The following is an 18,797-nucleotide window of genomic DNA, read 5'->3' as shown; positions in this document are numbered from 1 at the left end:
CATAATTACTTCTTTATCTCTAATTCGTATGCTCTCTAACGGAAAGTCAAGTGTCTATGATAGAATTCAGATAAAGAAAGACCCAGGATAAATAGTTTTACATTCCATCATTCGTTATTGATAAGCTATCAAGAAAAAGTCGCCTGACCATCGCATTTTCGCACGTAATTTCGTGAGAGCGTAATTATCAGCGGCGCTCCGGTAGCGCTAGAGCGCGGCGTTTTTGCGCTATTTAAGCCCCGCTCAACTGTAGTCAAATCATCAAACACAACTCAACAACGAGTCGACCAGCTCAACCGACAACGCTCAAAACAACAACTTTAAAAAATGAAGCTCTCCTTTGTCACCGTTTTTGCCGCCGCCGCTGCCCGAGAACTCGACGCTGACAACGCCGAGGCTCGACTTGAACTCATCAAGGGCCATTTCGAGGTAAACAAACTATATTTTATAGCTAATTTTAACATATTCTTAGACCCTCAAATCCTTGACTCCAGCCGATGGTAGCAACTTCGCTGCTCGATTCGATTCCCGAATGACCAAACTTTTCGATTTGGCTTCCAGTTCCTTCACAGGGGTGAATTGCAAGTCTACTAACATCCTCGAAGAAAGTAAGAAAATCAGAACTTTCATTTACTAATTTTTAATTATTAGCCGCTGAGTTGGAGGATTCCCGAGTCTTCACTGAAGACAACGCTTGCAAGCTCAATGGCCAGGTCAACTCTGCTCTCTCCAGCTGGGCCCGAAACTTTGCCTGCCAGGGACGAGGCAAAACCTACCGTCAAATCATCCGACGAGCACGAAAAGTCCAGGCTTTTTACGCCAGCCGACTAGGTTGTTAAGAATCTTTTACTCTCCATTTCAATTTGTTCCCCTTTCTGTAAAATCACCGCTGTACGTAAGTTCTCATGAATCTAGCATGACAAAAACCTAATAAAACAGAAAAAAAATATTTAAAATTCTCGATCATTGGCAGGAGTAAAAATGAAGTCTTTTCTGTATATTTTGTGAAGTAGGATCAGGTACAGTAACACAAAAGTTGGTTATGTAGGATGAATAGTAGTAAGAAAAATTTGAAAAAGCTAATTGCAAACTGGATAGAATATAAAAGTGCATCACACAAAGTAGTACATAGATAGTAATAGTCTAGTATCAATAAAGAATCGCTCACAGAATTTTATGTTCTTCTTTGGCAACAGGAGCTGCTTTTTGGACTCGGTTCAGTTTCATATGGCTTTCGACTAAATCGCCTTTTTTGAAGTTCAAGAATTGTATGTTAATTTTTACTTAAATACTAGCATTGATTGTCTACTATTTGAATTAATCGTTAAATGACACTGGAGATAATTGTAGACAAGAGTTTACTGTAACGTTTCGGTACTAAGACCATCATTAGGCATGCCGCATGCTCTTTGAGTCTACAAAACTAAAAACCGAGACGTTGCAATACACTCTTGTCGATAATAGTCGATTTTGATTCACTTTATGCGTAGCTAACTAAGTAAGCCTAGCTTGGAGATCATCTGAAATTCATGGTCGACGATATCCAACCTATCATTGATGACAAATTTGATAAGAAAATTACTTCCCCACGTAAAAACAAAATAAGTACTGTCTAGTTAACTTGACGGTGGTCATGTAAACACAAGCGTTCAATTCTGCGCCGGTAAACTTTTTTCAAAGGACAGCAAAGTTTGCATATTTTTATCTGAAATCTGAAATCGGTTCCCGCTCTTGGCCTAAGCCCACGTTTCCTCGCGTATCTAATGGGAGGGTCCCTTAAATCCACCGATTCCTAAATAACAAAAAAATCGCGAACTTGTCCTTTCACTAGCGAGCTCATCAAACTCAGCTCTCCAGCGAGAACTGTCGAAGCAATCACACTTGCCAACCGTCTCGATTTGTCTCCTGGCTCTACGCAGTCTGATCCAATCATTGATGACAGGATGGATTTCTGGGGTTCAAGGTTGGTTCCACCGCCCATCGCCGCTACTTCTAGTGATGGCATCGTTACAGATGCGTGGAGATAGGTTTCTTATCGAGAGGTTGATTTTCATTATCAAACGAATAATTTTATGAAGAAACTTATTAAATGAAACAAACAATAATCAAATTAAAAGAAAATATAATTGAAATAATTCTACTTTCTACTTTCTAACTGACTATTGAAACTATTATTCAAGTGAAATCAACCCATTCCCTGAATCAATGACCCGTTCTTCGAATAACGTCATCGTCTGCGATCCCTCAACAACTTGTGCGGCATCTTGGCCAGATGCGATGAAGCAAGCCGCCACAATGTTGGCTGCGTGCGCGTTGAATCCGCCGATGGAACCCGCAACGTTTGACCCTATCAGGTTCTTTCTGACGTTCAGGTCAGCCAGCTGCTTCGCTGTACACTTGAAATTAGCAACTAAGACTTTTTCTGGAATCGAAACTTCCGCGATTATCGTTTTTCCACGGCCGTTGATCCAGTTCATCGCTGAAAAAATTGTATATATTTGAAGAAGACTTGTAAGTCTTGACTTGACAATTTATTTTCTTTCATTGACTCAGAGGCCAAGTGGATGGTTAAATTCGCGGTTTACCTGATGGTTTTTTATCGGTACCAGGGTTCGGTAATTTGAGCTCAAGCTAAAACTCATTTTGGCTAGACGCTCAAATTTCCTCAAATTGAGAACTCAAAGTGACTTGAGAAATCATTTTGAGAAGATTTGAGAGTTTTGGGAGTTTTGAGTTTTTGGGATATTTGAGAGTTTTGAGTTTTCAAAACTCAAATTAAGCGAGCGCTTCCTTGATTGGCTCATGGATCGCCAGAATTGATTTCTCACGTGAGCTCTCATCTCTGAGTTCTCAAAACTCAAATTTAAAAACGTGAGTCTCAAGCTTTGTTTCCTTGAGTTTTAGCGTGAGCTCAAATTACCGAACCCTGATCGGTACACGCATTTCCCGAAATCGACTCCAGTTTTGCGCTTGGGAAAAGTCCAAGTAACGTATCCACCGCTTTGTTAGTTCCTGAAAACTTTTTCAACTGTTGATAACTGCTCTGTATCTACCTTTAGATACCATATTCATTCCCATAGCATCTCCAGTAGACGCTGAAAATCTAAGGAAAAGGAGGCGACCCGCCGGATAGGGCGTTACTTTCAGCAATTTCCCAAAACGAGTTGTCGTTTCGAAGGCGTCTTTGATAATCGTGAAATTATATGGGTCCTCGAGCCATTGGAAGCAATCCAGGGCGGCTGCAGTGGAAGGGAAGGATACACACGGAGCTCGGGACATCTCATCCCTTTTGAGAAACATAAAAAGAGGAGTAGGACAAAAATACTAACCTAAAGATTGACGTTTTTGCGCCGCCAGAGATCTTGATAACTTTACATCCTCTATTCACGGACGCAAGCAAGGCGCCCTCTGTCGTTGCCAAAAGCGGACTGCATTCTCGTCCATCGACCAAAATTGGACCAACAACTCCCAGCGGAATGGGCACGTATCCGACAATATTCTCACAGCACGCTTTCGCCGCAATTTCGAAGTCGTAATTCTGATATGGCAACGACCTGAACTTCTCTTCGCCCAAGAACCTTCGACGAATAACGACACCTCGCGTTGCATCTTGCAGAATCTTTTCCAAAGCATAGGGCCGGATTAAACCGAGCTTGAGAAGGAATAAAATCTCAGAATTATTCATCAGATCGCACTTTTTCTCCGAAAGAAGCTGCTTCATTTCTTCTAAATCTCTGATTTCTTCGTTCGAATCAAAATCGTAGAAAGAATCGCTCTGGCGGCGAACTCGGGCGGAGGAGTTCTTCAGCGGCTTGTCGGAAGAAGAAAGATGACGAGCTCGGGATCGTCGGACATTGTCCAGGATCAAGTATCGGAAAACTAAAAAATATTTATTATTTGGTAATTTTTCTCTTTGATTCTTCTTACTTCTCATCTATAATAAGTCGGATATTTTGGGTCTTATCAGAAAACGTTCTTTATAGAAAAAATAAACTACTTGTTAAGATCACGAAAATGATGCTCAACTTTAGTGAGTGTATCCCAGTGAGTCATATTGAAAAACACTTACTCGAGACGGAAAGGAAGGTCCAAATGCCAGTCTCGGAGAACGAAATACGGCTGGGCCAAAATGGCGACACATTTCGCCGCAGAAAGTCGAGCAGGTAAAATGGGCAGAATTGGCGGAGAACGAGGCCAAAGACCTTCTTGGATTGCGCGAGGACGAAGGTGGAAGTGACGAGGATGGATACTTCAAAGCCGGAGCCGAATTTGAGGGAACTGAGAGCTCGCTGAGTGAGCAGACAAATGTGGCCATCGTCTGTTAACGCTTTGAGAGGAGCTCTAGGGAACCAGTAGAGAATCAAGCTCGTCAACGAAGGAACGAGCGTGAAGAAGATCAAATTTTGGAGTAAGACGCAGATGATGCTGACAGCGAGGGCGAAATTCATCCCGCTGGAGGAAAGATCATATCTGTTGTATAAAATGACGCTTCCAAGGCAGAAAATGTCCAGCAAAGAGGTAGAACTTGCTTTTAATCCAAGGCGTGAAGTGGCGCTGGCGATAGACTGTGGAATCGTCTCCTTGTTCGCCACGGATTCGGAAGAAGTCAAAAGAAGGGCGTGTGGAAAGTCCATTTCTGTAACGAGAACGCAGAGAGGGATCAAAGTGGACCAGGAGAGGACTTTGGAGTCGGGAAAGAAGGAAGCGACCATGCTGCTGAGCAAGACGAAACTGGAGAAAATGACGAGGGAGAAAATTGCCATCGCGGCGGCGAGCCAAAATGAATGAAAAAGGCGCAGTTTCTTGATTTGATAAGAAGTGTGGAGAATGGCGAGACATCTGGCGACAATGATCAAGGAATGGAACTCAGATTCGTCGAAGGAAAGTTGGAAGAGGGCTTCTTTTGAGTGAGGAAGAGATAGTAATCCGATCTGAATCGAAATCGTCAGAGCTACTTATATCGGATTTGATGACTTACGAGAATGACGAGGTAGAAGACGAGAACTTCATATGGATACTTGGCACATCTTTCGGGAATACTCCGCAGCATTCCCATTTCGCTTATTCCTTCTTTTTTTCGTTTAACGATCTCTAGAATTTTTAACTTTCAAACTGGGGTGCTTCAATTCACAAATTTTAGACTAGAAAAAGTCGTATGACCAGAGGGTCTTATCAGAGAACAGTAGAACTTTCTTGCACCATTTCTCTAGTGATTACTCATAGTTATATCATCATAGTTGATTACGTAATTCTTTTATGTCTGAGTCAGTGTGAAAGAGAAAATCAGGCGGATGGCGGCCTCTGATTGGCTCAAAGCGCGCACTTTCCAATTCGAATTATAATTTGAAAAGAAAAAAATGAATCCTCTCCAAATTGAATACAGAAAATTACTTAATAATCTGAGAAGACGAAAAGAGTTGTTAATTATTCCCAAAAATATGCCTCCCAATAAAATGTTCCTTCCACACCACCATGATATATTCTGTCGTCAACGTCTTTCCCGTACGTCACTCTTATTCTTATGAATTAGGTTTTTTTTAAATAAGTTAGAAATTTATCAACTTTTCTTCTTTCAGACTGAGAAGTCGGTGAAAAATGCGTGCAAAGTGGCGTAAGAAGCGTGTACGAAGGCTCAAGCGAAAGCGAAGAAAGGTTTGAAAATTGAACTCTTGATTTTCTTAATCTCTACTTTTCAGATGCGAGCTCGATCCAAGTAAACTTGGTCCACCTTGCCGATGACCGTATTTCTCCAAACGGTGGAAGCCTTGTATCTTTCACTGCCGACGCTTGATGGAATAAATATAGTTGTTGATGACTACATTGGATTTTTGTAAAATTGAGGTTTTATTTCGCTAATAGCATGTTGTTCAATCAGGCAGTCAGAGAGATTCATGGCAGGTAATTTTCGAGCTTCTTGATCACTGAAACTCTTCTTGGCGCAAGATTGCAGGACTCGTCTGTTGCCGTGGCCTTACTGTAGTTCCGGAGATGGTTGAGGGCAGAAATCGTGGATGAATGGTCGGCAAGTAGATGAGTTTGAAGAGATTGGTCGTACTTGAAGCGTCTGAAGCAGAAAACGCATCGGAGAGGTCGAGAAGTGTTGGGTTGAGAGATTGGAAACATTTTGGTTGTCGAAGAGATCCGTGTGTATGCGGAAGACGAGAAACGAGGTTAGTTTTATACAGAGAATTATGGGGTGTTGCATCACTACCTCGTAAAAAGCCTGTAAAAGAATATTCCTTCCATATTGTTATGTTACGATGACATATTTACGCGTATATGTTTTTAAGGGGGGAAACATTAATATCGACATCGATGCGGGGTTCCAGGGGTTTGTTGAATAATAGTCGAATCATAAAAGAAGAGCGTGGAAGATTCTGCGGGAACAATGACCTGTATATTCCTATATTAACTGCTCTTCAGATATAGATTTATATATGAACCTACATAGGTCAAACTATCTTACTTCTTTATGGCGTAACGCGCTGGAAGTAAATTATTTTCTGATTTATTCTAGCGTAACTAAAATCAATACATTCACTTTTTAGGATTTTTGTCAGCATCGCACGGATGAACCTCATGATATTCAGTCGTCATCGTTTCAAAACAATACTGATATCAACGAAGAAAGTAGCTGCTGCCTATTCTAATTCCCGACTTATTTATTAAATCTTTATTGACGAAAATTATTGGTTCAAAAGTTCGGCAGTTAAGCTTGTCTTTCTAGCAATTTTCTTATTATATTTGTTACGATTATTTGATAAAAATATGATCCTGATACGCCATTTTATGATCAAATTCAATCAAAATCAGCTGTAAAGTTAATATAACTCAGTTTAAAAAAGTCAACTGAGGTCACCGATGATACTCTTAAGAAATATTTTCTTTACGAATACGCATCTGGCATTACTACCGATGATTCCGGAAATCATGAAATGAATAAGAAGATCAATACCACGCGCTTTGACTGGCTTGGCGTTGAGACGTGACAGTTGACAATTCACTGTGCTGCGATAGAAGGACGGTTGAGTCTAAATCGGGATAGTGGTGGTGGTGGCGAGTTGCCTTGGTGGTGCCTTCTCTTGATATCTGGTGCTTTTTACTGCTGCTTTCGTGCCCCGCGGCGCCTTCTTGATGCACTTTCTGCTCACTCATCCGATGACATGGACCTGCCCGACGTCTCAAATGCCAGTGACGCTTGAATAACTCTCTCTGGTGTAGTAGCAGAGCCGAGGCACCACCACCACCAGCTCCTATCAGACCTTCTATCAATCCTCATACTACCTGATTCTCATACTACTCCCTGACTCAAAGTCAAGCTCCGCAAATCGAACGGCATACCGCTTACACTATACACAACCCTTTCATTCCGCAGCTTCTTTTTCAGCCACGCTAGAATTTATTTTTTTCGCACCACAAAAACCATCAGGTAAGAGACCACAGCAAGAGAAGAGAGATACGGCCAGCTTTAAAACATTTCCATTTGCAAAAATATGAGATAATGAGCACAAGAGAAGTCGTCTTAAAATTCTAGAGGCTCAAGAAAACCCTAGTCACGGTTGACTAAACGCTGATATTTTGATTCCACGCCTTCAACACAGCCGCAGCTGTTTATGTTTTCCTCCTCGGACCCTCTGAGAAGCTGATAAGAATCGACATTTTCCTTGTACTTGAAAATCACCAACCGTAAATTTTTTTGATAAAGAAAATTTTCGGAACTTGACTGAATCAAGAACCATTTACAGACACATTTTTCGTTTCAATAATGACTCAATGTCTTTCTGTAAGATCTTAGAACAAGAAGAACTTTGATACCTTTAGTTAGTTTTCAATCTTATTAAAATCATGTGTTGGTTTTGAAAGAAACGATAAGGTCAGAATTCCACTCAGATAACAGTAAATAAGTTAAGACGGAAGTTCCTTAAAAAAATCAGCATGGAGACTAAGTAGTGCGTTTTGGTCTAACTTCATCATAAAGTAAGGATTCCAGTGGACCTAGTCAGTTCAAAAATAGTTCGATCGTGATTCTTGAGAGCTCGGCAGTGGTTAGGTGAAGTGAGAGATGGATAAGTTAGTTCTGTTGAGACCCCTCGGGCGGCCTTCGTCCGCGGCCACCTGTCACAGGGCCATCACGATCCAGTGAGTGAGGCCTCCAAGAGAGAGGCGTTCTCTTGAGCATAAAATCGCACCACCTGACTGACGAAGGGGGCCCATTCGCCACAATCCCTCTTGAGATCTTTTTGCGCGTTATTATTTTTTTGTTTGTTGCGCGCCCTCCTCTGTGTCCCAGTTTTTCTGCTCGTTTGAAACCCGAACAAACTGACAAAAATCACCTTCCACAGAAGCGCCCCGACAACAATAGGGCACCCGAATAAAAATTGGGAAGATATTATCTTTGCGCAGAAAACCGACAGAGAGCGAGAGAAAGAAAAAAAGAGATCCACGCATACGCACGCTAAAAAAGTCGTCAAACTCGCGATATTATAACTACAGTTCAGTGTCTACAGTGCAACTATCAGTTTTAAACCTTTCGGCGGAGATAACGAGGTAAATAAATGTTCAATAGAAAAGTACAATTCTCCGATGCAGTTTCTTTCCTCGTCTCTTGAAAAAGAGCTATTGAAAACGGTGCCAACAAGTTATAAGAAGGAGAAAATTTCGTTGCCTTTTAAATTTTTCATAATTCGGACAGGTCCCGGCCCCTGGCACTCTTGCTGTGCCTATTCATGCGTTGAGAGGAGTCAAACAGAATCTCAATGAAGCCCAGTGGATGATTTCTTAGGGGCCGCCATAAGGCACGCTCTTTTGTAAACAAATTTCGTTTGTCAAACTGTCAATTCAAACGATGAAACTCAATGGTCTTTCACTCAGTCGGCCAATTATGGCGGATAAGGAAGGGTTAATTGGGTTAATGGCAGATCATGTTTGCCAAGGCAGTTCCTATGAGTAGGACTCTACTCTCTTATTTTACAGGCCTGGGCATTCATGTTATTCAAACTACCGAGCGGATCGATTCTCAAAGACTATTTGGTGCTTCATGAAGTGGCCCGCTCTCCAGGAGAGCGACTTTTTTACCACACTCGAAGTTATTGATTCTTTCGTTCAGCATGTTGAGCCTTTGGTGCAGATAATTTTCTGAGAAATATATGATTTTTTCCTCTGAATTTCCAAAGACACCAGACTTGGTTAAATACATGTAAACACGATAGAACGCCTATGCAAAGATAAAACATCCAAAGGTCTAATATTCACTATTTCCGGATAAAAGTTTTATCTACTGCAGAAAATTTTGTGAAACCGGAAAGTGCTCAGAATTTTCTACCATTTCATTTTTCATATGATACTCCCCAACTGACCAATCGATAGATAAGGTAGTTAAGGTTGTCGCTTGCACTATCGATTTTTGTCTTGGCTACTGTTATTTGTCTGTGGCCTCCTGCCACCGTTTCGAAGCGGGACCAACCATCGCTATCCGAAATCTTTAGCCTTTAGGCGACTTTTCAAGTGAGCGCCATCAATTCTCCTTCTCTGTCTCTTGTTTTGAACGCCCGAGAAGGAGTTGAAATCAAACTGAATTTTCAAAGCAAGTTATAAGAGATCCTTAACCCAGGTAAAACGCTACAGAATATCCTTAGAATAGGGGTTTATCTATGTTGGATTTCAAATGATGAAGCGGGCACGCGCCTTAGGCTTCAGATTCGAACTCGGGAGCAAGATACACGCTCTCCTTTCCTTAGAATAGATGTGGACAGAGAGACATACAAGAGCCTCAAAACTCCATCGATTTTGCGCCGAAGCAGGGCCAAGCGGGCATCTAATAGCCGAGCATTACTTTGAAGTGACTTTTTGATCGTCTCAATTTTCATTTTTTTTTCTATCAGGTAGAGAACAGAGATCTTTTGTCTATCGGACAGACGTGGTCTTGCTTTTTGATTCAGAAGGCTTGTATTATCTGATTATCCGATTGTGAGTTGTCTCCTATTCTGAGATTAATCATACTAGTCAGAAGATCTGATGAGTCTTTTTCTATCTGCTTCCGTTTTTATTCTCTCCAGATTCATCACCTAAGGGCATGTACCAGTGAGAGGTTTGAGGAAGTTGAATCATTAGCAACAGAAATCGAAAGAGAGAGCTTTCAATACTTATTATATTTACCAGATCACGAGACAGAAGGTCTGCAGAACCGTTTTTTTTTCTTCTTCTTTTGCAATCGATAGAAACGAGCCTCGCGCGTCGGTTATACTATCGTCAGGAGAAAATACAATAAGCATAAGAGAGCAAGGTAGTCGACAGATATCGTCAAAGACATCCCCCCGGGAGTTGTCTTTTTATTAGAGCCGAGAAATAAGTTTGAAATTATCGCCTTGCTGAGTAAGATCCAGTGGGCAAAAGTAAGTTTTGTTTGACGGTTCGCGCCGGAGGGTAGGGCTCGCTTTTCACAGGGCTATTTGTGGACTGTGGGCTTTGCTCTCTTCTCTTGTAGCGTCTCTTAGAGAACGAGTCAATGCTTTGTTCAAGTGTCCATTGACTATTGCCCAAGGACAGCTCTGTCCTGCCCTGAGGCAGTGGCTTGAGCTCACGCGCTCCCAGACTTACCAGACTTTTATTCCGAACCAAGAGATTTTCAATAGTTTTCATTTTTATTTAACCATTTTATTTTTAGATGAACTCAAAATGCCAGAAAAAGTAAGCGCAGCAGTCAACTCTTCACAAGAAATGTATCCTGAGGCTACGGAAAGGTAATAACTTGACCTGAGGCTTGAGCCCTCAGACGCATCAGGAGAGCCCCTCAGGGGATTTGAACCGCCCAAAGGATGACGATGAGACTCACACACTGGAGAGAGATCTGATCATCTGATTGACTCACTCGTCTCAAACTCTATTTCAGCCCGAGAACATCAAACCTGAGCGCGACGCCAACAAAATCATCGCCCGAAAAAGTGAAATTATCGGCTCCGAGCGCGCTCGATGATTTATGTCCGACAACAAGCGCTAGTCCGAGTCCCCCAGCGAGCAATACCGGTAATGATTTATTCAACGGAACATTAGGAAAAGGGATCATAAAGAAGTTAAAATGATTGAAAATTCATTTGAGATGCCTTCTTGAATTTCAGAGAATGTATTTCTCTGTACATCAGAGAATGTATTCAAAGGTCTGGGTCTGCCCTGAATAAATATTGGATCATCAGGCCTCTTCCTCTCTTCTCACCCACCCGAGGCCCTGTAGACCTTGCCTGGTGGCTCTCTCTTTTCGGGATGTGTGCATTACCTTACGTAGTCACTGTTCATACGATAGTGAGAGAGTAGTTAGGAATTGAATTGATCTATCCTACTGCACCCGTGTTCACATCACATCTTGGGCTAATAAGTGACTGACGCGGCGGAGTCATAAAAGATTCGATAGTCTATAGGGAGATTTGTCTAGTGGATTCACAAAGAAAAGAAAACGCGCCCAAGCCAGGGGCCCGCTTTCTGAGTCGCCACTCTCTGTGAATCGACCCAATACTTTTGGACAAGTAAATGCACACTCGCTTATACTGTTTCAACCGTCTATAACAATTTATGATCCGAGAAAATAGAAACTGAAGACATGGAGGTGACAGAGCAAAGTGTAAAAAAGGAAGTCAAAGAAGAACCTGAAGCAGGGTTCCAATTTTGCTGAGCGATGGAGTGGATTTTGAGCGGAGTGGAGTGGAGCGTGAGCGGAGTGGATCCACTCCACTCCACTCGCTCAGCCTATATTTTTAGTATCCACTCATTCGCTCCACTCCACTCCAACCTGTAAAATCTACTTTGGAGTGGATTTTGAGTGGATGGAGTGGATTTTGAGCGGATAGAGTGGATTTTTGTCTTTAGCGCCCCTTTTCTCGTATTCTGATTGGAGACCGAGTTTTGTCTATTTTTAAATGAAGAATCACATTCTCTCAGGGGATAATCAAGAGAATAAATCACTGATATAATATCAGGATCAACCTTTAATTAAGGACCAATTTCTTCATAAAAGTTTGATGATCAGACCCCTCTAAAACCCTTTTTATTTCGAAAAATGAAAGGCTTGCTCACGGCGTGCAAAGAAGACTTCGGTTTCTGTCTGCTCGTGGGGGCCCGACCTTTTTCAACCTCTATACTTTTTCAGAAAAGGAAAGGCTTGCTCATGACCCTTTTTTGAGTGTATTGTAGGGTGTATGAAATGGCAAAAAAATTTTTTTTAATCGCTCAAAATTCCCTAAAAATCCGCTCAAAATCCACTCCGCTCATCCACTCCACTCGCTCAACCATTTTTTTTGGGGATCCACTCACCGCTCCACTCCGCTCAAAAAATTTTTTGGGCTATCCACTCATCTCTCCACTCCGCTCCAAAATTTTTTCGGCCAAAATTGGAACCCTGACCTGAAGAGTCGCCTGTAGAACTAAAAGACGATTCAACACTCTACCACGTGCGTCTCACTCCGCTTTTCAGATGTTTGATAAATCGTTTAGTGCCCGATGATGTCCTGCGAGACAAAAGAAAGCTTCCGCGGCATCGAAAAGCATCTAGAGATCGATCATCCGGACCTGTTTGTTCTGTACAAGCGCGACCTTCAAGGTAAGATTCTCTTAAATTTTGTAACTACCTGGAAAGACAGGAGTACTGTAGTTCCTCAGGCGGCCTTATTTTATATGATGAGTAAAATTTTAAAGATCATAGCCTCTGAGTCAGATTGACCTTTGGGAGCTTTGATTTGAGCGCATAAAATAAAGCTTAGCTGGTACAAATTTCTATGCGACAGAAGAATTCTTCTAGAAAGCTAAGATAAGCGTGGAAAGCGTTGACGTTCTTAGTGATTCTCAGCTCTTTCTTTCTCTGAAGGCTCGCCCCCGCAATTCATCAGATATGAACCCGATTCTTCTCTCAGACCCATCATAGAGCCGGCAAGAGAAAGAAAAGATCGACGGTTTTTCGTGCTTCTATGAGCTCGCGTCTTCGGGATTCTATTTTTACAACCAATCTTTTACTGTTGCTGGCAGAGCATGATACGCATCGAATTCTATTCCCTAGAAATGATCCTTACGATTATCACAGACATTTAGCGATTTATCTAAGTAACTTTGCACTAAAGTTTGCGACACTCATTTTTCTTAAGCACAATACAATCACTCGGTGGTGCGATGTCCGATTTGCGAATTTCACTTCGCTTCCGCCAGCGAATACGAAGCGCACATTCCAGAACAATGCGCGGTTTTCGCCAAGAAGACTATTTCCCCCGCCATGATCAGCTACTTCAAATCGCAATGCAGCGATAATTTACGAGAAGTTGAAGAAAACGAGGAAAAACCGGAATGTACTTTCTCATGTCCGATAATCAGCTGTTCGGAAGGCTTCGATTCGCTTGGCCTCCTCTGCTGGCACATGGAAACTTCGCATCCAAAGAAAAATGCGCATTTTCGGCGAAACATTCCCTGCATTCAATTCATAGGCCCAAGATGCGATGATTGCGGTTTCGCCTTTCCTAAACCTTCCGAATGGTCTCATCCATGCGATTCCCTGAAACAAATCGCTTTCGATAGCCAAGAAGAGAAAGAAGAAGCTATAGCAGATATTCACGGGGACGAGTCGACACCGCATAGTCTGGGTAATCATTTGGGAATCAAGGAAGAGAATGATGTCGCGATTCGATGCGATGATTGTGGCGAGAATTTTTTCTCTGAAGAAGACGTGTATTGTCATAAATGGCGTGACCATTGCGAAGTAAATCCAGCTCTTAGCGCTGCAAAGATGTTCGAAGAAGGTGTTCGAAATGTAGAGAACAGTGTGGAGCATCTTACGGAAAATCTTCCCTCGAGTTCATTTACTCCAGCCACTGCAGACATCCATTCTCGCTTCTCCCTCGCAGGAGTACAAGAAGAGTGGGCTCGAGGCCCGACACAACAAAGCCGTCCTGATCTGTCTTACAGATGTCCTATCAAAAGCTGCGGCAAAGCGTTTTCCAAGCTCGGTGGAATCTTCAAACATCTCGTCCCCGCCCATGGTTACGCTGGTGTTCTCTTTCGAATGCAACACAAAGTTCCGGGACTCATGATGATTTGCGAAACATGCAGCTGGAATTACGCTGATAAAAACGCGATCTACAAGCATCGGCATCTGAATACTTGCGTTTCAAATATTCGCATAACCAAAGAGCAGCAGGAGGCTTATGAAAACGATCCAAATAAACGACCACTTGAGGAGATCATGGATGAAATCGATTTTAACGTCCTAGAATCCGTAACTGGCGAAAATTACAAGCCTCCACCAGGAACAAGGAAGAGAGTAACACCAAGTCATTTGATGACACTGCCGGCTGATGCTGACACGACTCAGTATATTCACGGTAAGTATAGTCAACAAATTTTCTTTATGAAGCTCCGCTCAATATTTTTTATTTCGGCCAAAGTCAATTAAATCATAAAACATCAATTTGAAATTGTAGACAACATCGCATCCGATCGCTCTCCATCCCCAGCTGTAGCTGATGCCGATACAGGAACCAGTACAAATGCTTTTCAACAACTTGGTGTTGATTTCGACCAGTTGACTCCAGAAACTGCTGCTACGCTTCTTCAACTAATTACGCATTCCCTGTCAACTGGAGCCACGCTTCCCTCAGTGAACGATATCTCACCTGAAAAATCTCTCTCCACTGGCAACTCGGAGAATCTGAGAAATACAAACATTTGCCCAGCTTGGGGTTGCAAGAGAAAGTTCACAGCTTTTACCCATGGAGGAAAAAGTAATATATCGAGGTGTGCGTTGATATATTCATATATTCAATGTTATCAGATTCTAATAAACTATTAATATTATTTTGTTCTGTTCCCTAATGTTATTTAAGTTTGTGGATCCACATGCAAAACGCTCATCGTAACGCCTTTGTTGTCTTCCGCCGCATGAAACGTCGCGGCTTCGATCGTTACTGCGACAAATGTCAATTCTGGTTGAAGGGCGCCGAATGGTACAATCATAAGAACAATCGACGCTACCAAACAGAAGGTGCTCGGCCAGAAGGGACATACTGCGATGTCTACCAAAAACTTGCCGAGGGAATGGAGAAACATGAAAATCCCCTCTTTTTGGTCGATATCAAAATGTGCATTGAAAACTACGATTGCATCGTTGATAACGCTGCAGAACTTATCGCCCAGCAGAGCATCATGGAAGACCCTTCTACTGAGATCACTGAGATAACCGATCCAGATGAATTCGCCGATGTAGACAGTTCACCAGTCCATGCCATCGCCGAATTCAATTCAAGCAGAACAGAAAGCCCTCTGCCGATGCCAGTCAGTATCACTGGAAACGGTCAAACAAACATGGTCTGTCCTATCAAGAGCTGCAGGAAGCAAGTTGTCAAGCCGGAAACTCAATCACATGCTTGCTGGAAGAACCTGTTTACCCATATCAAGGCGAATCATAAAAACGCATATGTTCTCTTCAGACGACTTGAGCGGGAAAACACCAAGAAACGATGCAACGACTGTCTTTTCTGGTTTGTCAATTACCGAGACTACGGCGCGCACAATCAACGTACCGGCACAAGCCGCGATGGTGGGCCAAGAATTAGCTATTGCCAGCAGTATCAACGTATGGCATTGCACGATTGCAAGGTCAAGAGCATCCACGAATTACCGAGCTACGAACAACTCGATTTCCGCGTTCTCGAAGATGTCTACAAATGCAAAATTCCCTTTGACATGGACGAGACTTCGTCTTCTCCGGCTGTGGACTCCCCACTGAACCCTGAGCTAAGCATCGTAGAAGATGATGTGGAAAATATAAACACGGATAACGCTTCCAGTACGGTAGTGGCTCCATTTGGTAAAGATCTTATGGAGACAGAGGTTAACCCAAGCCACAAGCCTCACGAAGGACAATATCTATGCCCAGTTCGGAACTGTTGCCAACTTATCAAGACCATGAAAGGCGTGCTTGGCCACATGCGTATCAAACACAAGCGGGAATACATTATCTTCCGTCGAACTAAAATGGCGCTTGCTCATCGCAAATGCGAAAAATGCCAGTTCTGGTTTACTTCTGCCAAAACCTATCATCAACACAAATCGCAACTGCCCCACCAATTGCCAGGCGAAAACAAAGGATCCGAGTGCGATGCCTACATCCGTATCGCAGGTACCTTCACACCCTACGAACTCGCCGATCATTCCAACTTCGTCACTGCCCTCTTTGAGTATTACGTCACGAGCACCTATCAAGACAAGCCCCATTCGCGACGTAAGACGAACGAGTCCTATCTAGACAAAATAACAGCAGCGCTATCAACCACTTTCTCCCCATCGCCTGTAAGCGGGCTATCTGGACTTTCAGGATTGAGTTTGCTCGAAGGGTTCGGAAATGGCCTTGGGAATGATCTACAAAATGGAAGTTCTCCAGTACCCACAAAAACGGAGAAAGAGCCAGATCCAGAGACTATTATCGAATGTCCAATAAATGACTGCCCGATTCAACTCAAATATCAAAACCTCGATTATCACATCTCAAGAAGACATCAAGAATGCTTCTGGCACTTCAAACGTTCTGAATTTGAGGCGTTTAAATTTCGCTGCGAAGGCTGCAAATTCGGCTACTTTTCGGAAAAATATTTCAACAAAGACCATGGCGATTGTTCCAATAATTCCGAGGAAAAGCATCGGGAAAATATGGCACCAATCGATTTCGAAAAAGGAAGAGATCGTTGGACTCGTCATTTGAAGATCGTCGACTGTCCAGTCAACACGATGCTGAACGGAGAGCAGAAGAGTCCGCTCCAGCCCCTTAGAGGGAAAAGTCAGGACGTGGCGAATCTGAGTTCCAAACAAGACGAACTCGAGCGATACGACTCCATATCTGATGTAAAAGCACACTGCCCAGATAAGAACTGCATCTATGTTGCTCCCCTCCGCACTTTGACTACCCATGCTTCTGAAAAACATCCAAAGCTGAATGTCCAGTTCCGAACGAGCAAGAGCGACTATTTCGATCAGCGCTGTGACGCCTGCGGTTTCTTTTTCTACTCTCGTTCCGCTATTTACAACCACAAGTCGACCAAAAAGTGCGAGTACTACGCCTCTGAAAGAATCAAGTACGACAAGTGGTGCGAAGAAGTAGGCCCACAGGGAAAAGTCATGATCCAGGAGCAAATCCGAGAATCGATCAAGTTCAACCATGGTATCAAACGAAAGTCAGCACAAGATTACCTCGGCGACATGAAACGATCAAAATTCGGTAAACTCCATTTCATAAAGATCAGCGGAAACTTAAACTCATTTTAGAGCTGGATCAAGATTTAACTTCGACCGTCGATGAGTCTGGCAATCCACCAGAACCTCGAGATTGCCCGTATTGCCTAAGTAAATGTCTCGCTGGTACCTTTACTGGACTCTGCGCACATATTAGAGGCTCACATCCTGACAGATACATCGAGTTCAGGACAAATAGATGGCCTACCACAACTCATATCTGCAAAAGGTAAAGGAATTTGGGTTCTCGATATTTGATAAAAAAAAACTCTTCAGATGTAAATTCGGCACAGAATTGCCAATCGAAGCTTGGCGTCGTCAGCATACATCTAAAATCTGCAATGACAACATCGCATCTTTCAAGAAGTACGATACATCGAGGTTGACGATCGAAGAGCCCACCCGTGGCGACGAAAATCCGTGCCCAGTCTGTAACCAGGAGACCCTAGGCGTCAAGGTAACCAACATAACCATTAAAACAAATACTGATACAATATTATAGGGACTGGTGACGCACATGAGATTCTCTCACCCAGACCAGTATTTGAAGTGGCGAATCGTGCCGAATCCAGTTATGGGATTCCAGTGCTCAATCTGTGGATTCTGCTACTCGACTGACAACGAACTTCATAATCATCAACGAAAGGACGGTGCTTGTAAAAGAAACATAGATCAGTTAACTGTAAGATATCTTTCTCAAAGCGAATTTTTTACTTTCTTATTTAGTATGGATTGGAATCGACGTCTTCAAAAAACAATACCCCCTCTTCCACCCCGAAACAAACCCCCAAATCATTGGGATCCTCGACACCAATTCAAATCCAAAAGCCCTTGTCCCCCGCACTCAACAATTCTAATGGCTCAACCTCCTCTCCAGATAAGTCTTCCCAGCAATCTCAGTCCGCCGAGGAGACTTCCGAAGAATTGCTGACAAGTCCCGTGAGCGCTAAAGACTCAAAATCGCCCGCCGAATACCACTGCAAAATCTGCCAGAATGGAGTTAGCTTCCCTACATTTGGCTTGCTTAATGTACACATGAAGAATGACCACGAGAGGCACTACATTCACTTCAGAATCACAAAGACGGATCAAATAAGCATAAGGTAAACTGTCTTATCTAAATCAGTTTTAAATGTGAATCCATAGATGCTCTATTTGTCAATTCTGCTTCCCAGCCCAGAACCACTACGAGCGACATTTGAACAAAAAGTCTTGTGCCAAAAATAAGCGGCTCTATGACAAGTACGTCGAAAGTCTGGAAGATGATGCCGATGATTCTGACTGGTACGATTAGCGATTAATTTTTCATCAAGCTAAATTATACATTCAGAAATCAAGGAGAACCGATACTAGTTCATTCATTCCTGCCGACATTTATTATTTTAATTTCACGAATCTCGATGCCGCAACCCATCAGATCAGCTTAAACCGTACTTCACTCAATTATTTATACGCGAAACTGCCATCGGAGAAGTTTGTTTCAATTATTTCTTTCTTTATCTGTCCACCAAAATAAAGATACATAATTTACTTAGATACATATT

The 18,797-nt window shown here is 42.6% G+C and overlaps 3 protein-coding genes across 3 annotated transcripts; 2 read left to right on the top strand and 1 right to left on the bottom strand.

Annotated features, from left to right (window-relative positions):
- The first annotated feature begins 246 nt into the window (after positions 1-246).
- LOC145711056 (uncharacterized) lies at positions 247-940 on the top strand. The gene is made up of 3 exons (XM_081788784.1): positions 247-429; positions 473-608; positions 652-940. The coding sequence occupies exons 1-3, from the start codon at positions 328-330 to the stop codon at positions 837-839; spliced, it is 426 nt and encodes a 141-aa protein (XP_081644910.1). The 5' UTR covers positions 247-327; the 3' UTR covers positions 840-940.
- Positions 941-982: 42 nt separating this feature from the next.
- LOC145711019 (uncharacterized) lies at positions 983-5,163 on the bottom strand. Its single transcript, XM_081788735.1, has 9 exons — positions 4,979-5,163; positions 4,070-4,931; positions 3,330-3,879; positions 3,054-3,286; positions 2,938-3,012; positions 2,586-2,606; positions 2,200-2,479; positions 1,832-2,033; positions 983-1,257 (listed from the first exon to the last, which is right to left on the bottom strand). The coding sequence occupies exons 1-9, from the start codon at positions 5,054-5,056 to the stop codon at positions 1,165-1,167; spliced, it is 2,394 nt and encodes a 797-aa protein (XP_081644861.1). The 5' UTR covers positions 5,057-5,163; the 3' UTR covers positions 983-1,164.
- A 2,221-nt stretch (positions 5,164-7,384) lies between these two features.
- On the top strand, positions 7,385-18,787 carry LOC145695310 (uncharacterized). Its single transcript, XM_081772310.1, has 15 exons — positions 7,385-7,429; positions 10,664-10,739; positions 10,889-11,049; positions 11,580-11,636; positions 12,391-12,437; positions 12,481-12,586; positions 13,125-14,351; positions 14,451-14,763; positions 14,853-17,239; positions 17,287-17,482; positions 17,530-17,710; positions 17,756-17,935; positions 17,980-18,356; positions 18,400-18,537; positions 18,584-18,787. Coding segments are annotated over exons 2-15 (5,436 nt in total). The 5' UTR covers positions 7,385-7,429; positions 10,664-10,674; the 3' UTR covers positions 18,585-18,787.
- Positions 18,788-18,797: the final 10 nt, after the last annotated feature.

This window comes from Oikopleura dioica, chromosome 1 (assembly GCF_907165135.1).
Source record: "Oikopleura dioica chromosome 1, OKI2018_I68_1.0, whole genome shotgun sequence".
Lineage (NCBI taxonomy): Eukaryota > Metazoa > Chordata > Appendicularia > Copelata > Oikopleuridae > Oikopleura > Oikopleura dioica.
This window is presented reverse-complemented; position numbering and strand designations above follow the sequence as displayed.

Bases quoted from the DNA above. Each gene is read 5' to 3' on its own strand.
- LOC145711056 (XM_081788784.1), top strand. From the start codon at position 328: ATGAAGCTCTCCTTTGTCACCGTTTTTGCCGCCGCCGCTGCCCGAGAA. The intron at 430-472 runs GTAAACAAACTA...ACATATTCTTAG, and splicing joins TCATCAAGGGCCATTTCGAG to ACCCTCAAATCCTTGACTCC. The intron at 609-651 runs GTAAGAAAATCA...TTTAATTATTAG, and splicing joins TACTAACATCCTCGAAGAAA to CCGCTGAGTTGGAGGATTCC.
- LOC145711019 (XM_081788735.1), bottom strand. From the start codon at position 5,056: ATGGGAATGCTGCGGAGTATTCCCGAAAGATGTGCCAAGTATCCATAT. The intron at 2,607-2,937 runs GTACCGATCAGG...TACCGAACCCTG, and splicing joins GTCGATTTCGGGAAATGCGT to GTACCGATAAAAAACCATCA. The intron at 2,480-2,585 runs GTAAACCGCGAA...CAATTTTTTCAG, and splicing joins TACCGATAAAAAACCATCAG to CGATGAACTGGATCAACGGC.
- LOC145695310 (XM_081772310.1), top strand. From the start codon at position 10,675: ATGCCAGAAAAAGTAAGCGCAGCAGTCAACTCTTCACAAGAAATGTAT. The intron at 17,240-17,286 runs GTAAACTCCATT...AACTCATTTTAG, and splicing joins CATGAAACGATCAAAATTCG to AGCTGGATCAAGATTTAACT. The intron at 17,483-17,529 runs GTAAAGGAATTT...AAAACTCTTCAG, and splicing joins ACAACTCATATCTGCAAAAG to ATGTAAATTCGGCACAGAAT.